The 8,832-nt window shown below is 42.2% G+C and overlaps 2 protein-coding genes across 2 annotated transcripts; one reads left to right on the top strand and one right to left on the bottom strand.

The window, feature by feature from the left end:
* Positions 1 to 2,716: 2,716 nt before the first annotated feature.
* Positions 2,717 to 6,479, bottom strand: scnm1 (sodium channel modifier 1). Its single transcript, XM_056285645.1, has 8 exons — positions 6,324 to 6,479; positions 5,728 to 5,798; positions 5,491 to 5,579; positions 4,575 to 4,669; positions 4,349 to 4,449; positions 4,061 to 4,203; positions 3,843 to 3,963; positions 2,717 to 3,679 (listed from the first exon to the last, which is right to left on the bottom strand). The coding sequence occupies exons 1-8, from the start codon at positions 6,477 to 6,479 to the stop codon at positions 3,568 to 3,570; spliced, it is 888 nt and encodes a 295-aa protein (XP_056141620.1). The 3' UTR covers positions 2,717 to 3,567.
* A 270-nt stretch (positions 6,480 to 6,749) lies between these two features.
* On the top strand, positions 6,750 to 8,578 carry lysmd1 (LysM, putative peptidoglycan-binding, domain containing 1). Its single transcript, XM_056285646.1, has 3 exons — positions 6,750 to 6,935; positions 7,028 to 7,299; positions 7,422 to 8,578. The coding sequence occupies exons 1-3, from the start codon at positions 6,753 to 6,755 to the stop codon at positions 7,603 to 7,605; spliced, it is 639 nt and encodes a 212-aa protein (XP_056141621.1). The 5' UTR covers positions 6,750 to 6,752; the 3' UTR covers positions 7,606 to 8,578.
* Positions 8,579 to 8,832: the final 254 nt, after the last annotated feature.

Below are 8,832 nucleotides of genomic sequence, written 5' to 3'. Positions count from 1 at the left end.
ACATTACTTTGGTTAACAAGCTCTATATTGATGCTTTTTTTTATGCACCCTGGTGCCTTATTTGATCACTGAAAAATGGAAATGTTGACTACAAAAACTGTTGTTTACTTTCCAGATTAATTGTGAATTGTGATGTTAAAAATAGTACCTAGTAACATATTGAGTAGAAGCAGAATAATTCACAACTGCTATCATTAAACATTTAATAACATGCTACAGTACCAGGCTGCAGAAAAACAGTTAAATTTATTTGTTATCGTTAGTTTATTGAAATAATAAATTATCTTTCTCTCTGACACACACACACACAAACACACACACACACACACACACACACACACACACACACACAGTTTTCAGATACAGTTCATGCAGTGTAGTGCTGCACTGTTCACCTCTCCATCATCTGCTGTCTGTCTCTCTGTGCTACCCTCTGCAAAACCATGAAATCAACTTAAATGAAACATATTGAGATAGCCTACCTAATGCAACATATAGTAGGCCTACCCTGTGTTTTGAACACAATGGCTCCCTTTAAAATAGTACCAAGTTCTGCATTTTAATGAAATGTTATGGATTTCGTTTGACTACAATACAAGCAACCTATTAACCTTTCATTTTTACTGTTAAAAGAACAACATACTTTTAATTGTTCTGAATGTAAAACACCTAATTACATTACATGATCTAACTGTAGTAGTATCAAACCAATAAAGTATAAAAAAATCAAACAAGAGAGGGCTCAGAGCCGATCCTTGATGTAATCCCACCTCTACCTTGAACCCATCTGTCATTTCTACTGCACACCTCACCACTGTCACACATCCCTCATACATATCCTGCACCGCTCCTGACTTCCTCATACAATACCACACCTCCACTCTCGGCACCCTGTCATATGCTTTCTCTAAATCCACAAAGACAATATAACTCCTCCTGGCCTTCTCTATACTTCTCCATCAACATTCTCAAAGCAAACATCACATCTGTGGTGCTCTTTCATGGCATGAAACCATACTGCTGCTCACTGATCATCACCTCTCCTCTTAACCTAGCTTCTATTACTCTTTCCCATATCTTCATGCTGTGGCTGATCAACTTTATACCTCTGTAGTTGCTACAGTTCTGCACATCGCCCTTATTCTTGAAAATCGGTACCAGTATGCTTCTTCTCCACTCCTCAGGCATCCTCTCACTTTCCAGGATTGTGTTAAACAATCTCCACAGGTATGTCATCAGGATCAACTTGCCTTTCCACTCTTCATCCTCTTCATACATGCACTTCCTGATTCACTATCCCCACATCATCCAACCTTCTCTCTCTCTCATTTTCTTCATTCATCAGCCCCTCAAAGTACTCCTTCCACCTTCTCAACACATTCTCATTTGTCGGCACATTTCCATCTCTATCTTTCACCACCCTAACCTGCTGCACATCCTTCCCAGCCCGGTGCCTCTGTTTAGCCAAGTCCTATAATTCTGTTACCCTCTTTCAATGTTGTATTCTGTTAATTGTGTAAGCACAACATCCATTGCACATTGTCCATCTTGGGAGAGAGATCCCTCCTCTGTTGCTCTCCCTGAGGTTTCTTCCTATTGTTTCTCCATTAAAGTTTTTTTAGGAAGCTGTTCCTTATCGATGTTTGGGTCTAAGGACAGGATGTTGTGTTGCTGTTAAGCCCCCCAAGGCAAATTTGTAATTTGTGATATTGGGCTATACCAGTAAAATTGACTTGACTTCAATGTGTGTGTGTAATATATATATATATATATATATATATATATATATATATATGTGTGTGTGTGTGTGTGTGTGTGTGTGTGTAAATAGCATTTTTAAAGTTGAAGTCTTCATGTAAAGACACAAGTCAGTTCGATATCTCTGCGAGTCACGCTAGTTGTCCTCTAATTACCCCCCCAGCACCTCAACCTATTTTTATACCCCCTATCCACCCCAGCCATGGGGAGGGTAACTTAACCTTCTGGGCTTCAGTTACCCTGCTCCAAATATATTTGCCAACTTTTAAGAGGGTGAAAGGGGTACAGTGGGTGGGCACCCACGCGACCCTAAGGAACTGTATGATCACCCCAAACAGCTGCTAACCTCGAGGTTTCCTCAGCGTGGAGTCGGTGCCACAACTCTGCCTCACTTTTCTCTCGATTCACCTTTTACACGTCACATTCCTGTTTCAACGAAGAGTTCAAATACAGGAAAACTGCCAAGTTTCATTATAATGTCGGTTGTGACATGACCATAAACAGTGACCAAATCACCATTTTCACAAAAGGTTGAGTTTTGTAGGTTGCAGTATCAGTCATGGTGACATTTGGCACACCGCGGCACGCTGTAATGATTTGTGGCACAGCAATGCTGACCTTAAATCCATTCACCGGGTTCCTTCCCCCCTTTAAACATTTTTTCCGCTGTAAAACACAGCTATGTATTTGGATCGTAATGTGGAGCAGAATGTGATTTTGACTGACATGTTTTATTGACCGCTTTTTGTTGGCTCTGACGTATCGGTTGGTGAAAACGTCTGTGGTGCAACACCAAAAGGGCATAGTAAAGGTTGTCAGTACTTAATCTGCAAAGAATTACTTTAAAGCATTTTTTCATTTCTGGCCCGTTAAACGGACGCTCTGTACAATATTTACAAATAAAAACCAAGGTTGTTCTATGAAAGGACCATCATGGTCATGCAAAGGGACTCAGGGCAACACCAGTTTTTATTAAGTTTGATAAAAGTTAACGTCAACATTAGAAACTAACCCACGTTAAGTCCTCCGTCCCTCACTGACCCATGGGGTCTCATCCAATTTAACACAACTGCACTAGGAGGGACCATGAATGTAAACCTTATGAGGAATGCTAACCAGTGGCTTTGCTACTAAGATTAGCACCGACGTCGACCTCTCCTGCCGCTGATACATGGTTAAACTGACGGGGGCTTAGTGCTGCTAGAGGCAAGAAATTGAACAAAATTAAGAGGGAAGAAAAACAATGGGTGAAGGAAATAGTCCCATCTTTGCTAGTAGTGATGGCAGCACCTTTCAGTTTTGAAGTTAAGGGAGCTTTCAACTTCATCTGACAACTTTCTGACTGTGAAGGGACCGTGAAAAGTTAAACTTGGAGAGGCGGTGTTGTGTACTCTCTAAATTCTCTTTAATGGGATTTTGGAGCTATTAACAGGTCTGATGGACGGGCACTGGTCAGGAGCAGGCATGTAGCATCCAGCATTTGGTTTTGGTTGCTCTCTAACAACAACTGAACCTTGCCCTCACCGGCATCACAAGAGAGAAAAGTTTAACGAGCACCTTCTAAGAAAAAAAAGCATTGTTCCAAAACAATCCAACTCATGAAAAACAAGGGTATTTCAGAGTGAGATGACCTATTACACTGGCTTTTTAAAACCACCAATGACATTTCTGTGACTCATGGAAGTTCCCTATCTCTAAAAGACAGTCCTTCCACATGGAGCTGTGGCCCAGTCAAGAAACACTTTGGCTGCTCATTGTAGCATTGTGGTAAAACTAATGGTTTTTTTTTTGGATGTTTTTTTTTTTGTTTCAGTCACTTTGAAGAGGTGCGGTGAGTGCAGGAGGTTCATCTTCATCTGAATCAAACTCCACATTCTCATCTTTAACCCACTGGCCACTCTTGTCTTTCAACCACCCATCACTGAAAAAAGCAATAGGGACAAAGTGAAGTTGAAACCATGAGGTCAAAAAAAGACAAAGATACTGTCCTGACATCTAGTGGTGAACAATTATAACTTCACCTACAGTTGCATAAATTAAAATAAAAAAACGTGTTAAAATTCATATCAAATCAGTACTTGTACCTTTTCAGTTTAAGGTAATGCTCCAACTCTCTCCTCCTATGGGGTGTTAAAGGCTCTGATTCCTGTAATACCTCTGGCTGAGATCCCTTTTCATTTCCAGTTGTATCTGATCCTTTATTGGCTGACAAAGACAAAACATGACCTAATTAAAGCCTGATCAGGCCTTGACTCTCTTCCAAATAATCTGTGAACAAAAGATTTCATGGAATGGGATTTACCTGCATTGAAGCTGCAAGAACTACTTGATGGTAGCTTGTCTCTTGTCATTCCAAATGATTTATCTAGTTCAGGTTGTGTTGTTCCGAAAGGGTCGCCAAAGGGGTCTGAGCCAGTTCTTAAAGGTCCACTTTCAGAATTTGTCCTTGAAATTGTTGACAAGGGCTTCATTTAGAATGTAATCAAAACCATGGTGGTTCCATTTCATGGCTAAACTGAGACACAATTGACCATTAATGCCTGAAAGTCTCAGAATTCAGATTTCATTAACAAACAACAGTCTTACTAACCTGGTCTTTCGGTGGCAGCTGTTATATGGCACAGTTTTCAGCAACGCATGATGGGTGAGCTTCCGTGTCTGTGCTAATAAAGGGGCCGAACTGGAAGGTTCCTGGATAAAAACATCAAAAAGGCCATGTAAACCAAGTAGCTTCTAAGATTTGGTGAGGGGGATGAGGAAAAAACAGCTTGGTTGATCAGTTACGCATACTGCTCCAAAATGTTACACTTGCACACCTTTCTGCTAACTTCTGCTTCGGCATAGTTTTCATGTTTTCGTTTTTCTATTTCCAGCTTCAGTTGTGTTTTCTTGTTGTAAAACCACTTTAGCCCTTGGGGGAAAAAATAATCAGAATTAGGATAGTAATAACACTAATAATAAAGTTTACAGGGAACCTCTCATAGGTGAAATACAGCTCGCAGTGCTTTAAATTAGAAAAAAAAAAGTAGACATAACAACGACAAGTAGAAAAAACATACAATAAAACGTATTAGGAATCAGGAACACTTTGTCATTTCACCTCATGTACTTGCGCACATGAAGTGAAACGCCGTTTCCCCCAGCCCATGGCAGTGCAACATACAGACAAAGACATTGAAGAACTAAGCAACTGGCACATGGTAAGACTACTATAAATCTGGCCCGTCAGGTCAAACAAGTGGCAAAAGCTCAGAGCATTCCATTTCCAACTGGTTTTATTATGTGATCTGCACCTGGATATGTTATCTGTGTAATGAAAAAAATGGATAACATCCTTAACATTTACACTTGGTATTTTTATGTGTTCTTGTTGTATGCACTGTGTCCATGTTATGATCGGATGTATATTTTTGCGAACACCATGTAACTAAATAAGAGGGTGGGGAGACGGCAAGTCTAATGTCATCAGGAACAATTGGTCATCATTCAGCAGCATTGGTCAAACAAAACGATATCAAGATATCTGGATATCCAGATAATGTATTCAGATACAGATCACACAATAATAACAAGTGTAAATGTCGTCTCAGCTTACCGATCCAGAGATGCATGTGCACGTGGAATTGCTGTTTAGATGGCAAATAAGATTTCTATACAACCCAAGACAGACAAGTGGTAAGGCATCTCACAGACTGGCCTGATTTACTGACATTAGATGCATATCTGACTCACCTTCCAGGTGCTTTTTTCCCTTCCTGTGTACTGTCAGCATATCAACTGTATCAAAGACGGGGCGGTAGGAGCAAACAAGGCAGGTGTACCTGGAAAATGAAGCAACAAAGGCGGCGTGTATAACTCTAGTCACGTTAATTTTCCTTGGCTAATGTCACAATCAAAGAACACAAGTATATGGTTTAGATTTCAAGACGCCAAACGCTGAAATTAGCTTCATCTCCATGTAAAGCTCACCTTCCATTCTTCATCAGGGCCGCTTCATCCTCTGGAATGAAATTAGACAGAAGATCTGCAACACGCCGTTTCTAGAACATGGCAAACAAAGCAAAAAAAAGAAAAAGTGAAACAGCTGTCCAGCAGCTGGGGAGTTGGCTTCAGTTTGAAGGATCCACTGACAACTAAACTTAGCACAAAAGGTAAGGAAATGTGTGTTTGGTAGCTTATTTCTTTGTTGCAACAATGCTTCTTGGCAATGAATCTTATATCAGGCAGCTGATTGTCAGCACCTGGGGTACCAGAAGGTCAAAACAAGAGTCAACAGCAGCAGCAAAATAAGCTGTTTGGCATTGGCAGGGAAGATTTGGCCTATTTTTAATGGGCGCAGCCCACATACTCAGCTCTGCTGCTCATCCCACACATGCATGTTCCTTACACATGTGGCGCCATTTAAAAGGGAAATAAACAGGCTTTCCAACGGTATACGATGTATTGCTGAGAAGCGTTTTTACAACAAAGAAATAATCTACCAAACACACATTTCCTTACTTTTTGTGCTTTTGTGCAGACAGGATGAATAAAATCCCACTGAACGGATTAAATTGTAGACGTACCTGCAGAACGTTCAGCTGACTCTGGTCGCTCCCTTCTCTCTTAAAGGACATGCTTATTAGCCATAAGCTTACCGCAACTGTGAAGAAAACGTGAACGACGACGACGACAGCGTAAACGGTGCCGTTCGTACTTCCGGAATTTCCGCAAGGAATCATGGGACTGGTCACACAGCCTGGCAGCCATGGCAACAAATGGCAGGTGACTGCCGAGTGATAAGGTTCTTTCGCAAGAAACCACTTTCCCAAAGAAGCGGCTTTACCGAGGCGTTGGTAAGCACACGGTCAGGTATTGATGCGTTTGAGCTAGCTGCCGTTGAGATCTAACAACGTTTAGCTAGCTGAGCCCGCATGTGAAACCTATCCTCTTAATATGTAAAGAGCGTTTACGTCGGTCGGCGACGTAAAGCTAACCGCGGTTAGCAGCCGATCATGTCCGCCGACGAACGGGCGCATTTCCCACACGGCGGAAAGGGCTTGCTCCGCGGGAGCCGCGCCAAGTCCTACGGCAGTTTGGTCCAGTCTTCCGTCTCTCCGGTACGGCAGAGACGGATTGAACACCAAGTTCAGCCCGGGGAGACGCTGCAAGGTCTGGCCCTCAAATATGGAGTGTCTGTAAGTATGAACGTGTCGTTTAAAGAAAAGGGGGAGGGGGGGGAGTTGAGACGACAGGACGAGTGTTGAAAAGGCTTAATCTCTCCGGGCAGATGGAGCAAATCAAGAGAGCGAACAGACTGTACACCAACGACTCCATATTCCTGAAGACTTCCCTGTCCATCCCCATGCTGTCAGACTGTGCCCCCTGCGGCGACGGGGCGGCTTTAGCCACGGTGGACTCAGCAGATGCTCAGCTGATACAAGGCGACGATAAAAAGGGGGCAGCAGAACTCTCTCCCATGGATTTCTTGAAAAAGATGGACGGTCTGATAAGCCAGTCCAAGCAAGCAGCTGTGGAGGGATGCCAGGAAGGAGAGAAAAGGTACAACCGCGTGGTGTGGAGCGTAATGTTCTCAGCTATTGTTTGTTTGTGTATTTATTTATTCTCTTGACCAGTAGTCAGTCTGAACACCCGTGCTTTTCTCTCCTCTCCCTGTATTGCAGGTTTGCTGCGCTTGAAGCGGCTTGCAACAGCAGTATGCCGGATCGGCGGCGGCTCACAAGATCCCAGAGTGCCCTTTCATCCCCCAGAATGCAGCAGCAGTCCGCGCTTGTGGCGGTGCCCCTTACTGTCACCAAGTACACCAAGAAGCTTAGGGAGAGCGAGGATGATATTTTTGAGTTGTGAGTTTGAGCTTCCAGTCTCTGGTTCTGTAAGAAACAACACCCTTTTCCTGATGCGCCAAACTGAAGGGATTTAACTCCAAAAAACAAAAAAAATCTGGCATCTTACACTAAGGGTTTGGTGTTATTCAACGTTTCCACGGATTCAGCTGTTGCTCTATGGACCTGAAAGTTAAAGAATATCCATTCATGTCAGGTGGTGCAGACCGTATCGTTCTCCTGTGGACACTTTTCCTGTTTTTACACGCACGCAATATGAGTGTAGCACTTTTAAACCAAGTCTGTTCAGTCATAATTGAATCTGATCTTATGATAATTCACTTGGTCAATGTATGTTTAAAGACAAAGTAAGCACTCCTTTTAGCCTGTCTCTGCTTACCCACATTTTGACAAAGACGAAAAAAGCGGGTGTAGATACAGAGGGCGGTGATGGTGGTGTTGTAGTGTAAGATCTCACCCCAGCATCTCAGAAGTCTACCCAGGGAGTTTAGTTGTCTGATGCCGTCATGTTAACTCTGCTTATATTTTATTGGTCTACTGCACTGGACCCCACCTGTTGCATTTGTCACATGGGTCTTTACATCCTTGATGCCCCCATATGAAGTAGGCAATTTAGAGGGGATTGATCCTCTTGTGTGTTTTCCCCTGGATGTATGAAAAAAGTATAGGTTTTCTCTCAAAGGGGCTGTGTTATTTCTCTCTTTATAGCACTGTCTTTCTTGTAGCTATGTACTTCATACCTGCACTTAACTGTAATATTACTAGCACCACATTGCCATGCACAGGGCTTCACATGTTACATTTGGTGAGTTGTCGCACTGCAGATTTAGCCAAAGCAAAAAAACAAAAAAAGAAAAAAAAAGAAGAAGAAACACCTTTTAAAGAATATATTGTAGTCTTTTATGTTTGTTTTAGTCATATTTATATATTTTTTAGCTTCGTTTTTTCAAATTATTGGGCTCAAATAAATATGTGGTCCCTTTCTTGGGTGTATCTGGTGTATCATTTTTAACTGGACTGTGTATGTCCATGCTTGTCTAATTAAACTGACTTCTCTTGACTGTCACAAAAGACATCTCATGGGTGACAGAGGTTATGCAAAACCTACCCACTCTAGTAACTACATTATCAGTCAGAAACTGCCTTTACATTGATGAATGGCTCAGCTGATGGCCGTCAAGTTTATGGTCATTCAGCATAAGGATAATTCTTTGCTCTTTGTGCCCGCATT

This window comes from Lampris incognitus, chromosome 9, assembly GCF_029633865.1.
Source record: "Lampris incognitus isolate fLamInc1 chromosome 9, fLamInc1.hap2, whole genome shotgun sequence".
Classification (NCBI taxonomy): domain Eukaryota; kingdom Metazoa; phylum Chordata; class Actinopteri; order Lampriformes; family Lampridae; genus Lampris; species Lampris incognitus.
The sequence above is the reverse complement of the archived record's forward strand: the minus strand, read 5'-3'. Positions and strand labels throughout refer to the sequence as shown.

Excerpts from the sequence above, each read along its gene's own strand:
- scnm1 (XM_056285645.1), bottom strand. The coding sequence starts at position 6,479 with ATGATTCCTTGCGGAAATTCCGGAAGTACGAACGGCACCGTTTACGCT. Across the intron at positions 4,670-5,490 it reads GGGAAAAAAGCACCTGGAAG|GGCTAAAGTGGTTTTACAAC; the intron begins GTGAGTCAGATA and ends TTTTCCCCCAAG. Across the intron at positions 4,204-4,348 it reads AGCTGCCACCGAAAGACCAG|GACAAATTCTGAAAGTGGAC; the intron begins GTTAGTAAGACT and ends AACAATTTCAAG.
- lysmd1 (XM_056285646.1), top strand. The coding sequence starts at position 6,753 with ATGTCCGCCGACGAACGGGCGCATTTCCCACACGGCGGAAAGGGCTTG. Across the intron at positions 6,936-7,027 it reads CCCTCAAATATGGAGTGTCT|ATGGAGCAAATCAAGAGAGC; the intron begins GTAAGTATGAAC and ends CTCTCCGGGCAG. Across the intron at positions 7,300-7,421 it reads TGCCAGGAAGGAGAGAAAAG|GTTTGCTGCGCTTGAAGCGG; the intron begins GTACAACCGCGT and ends CCTGTATTGCAG.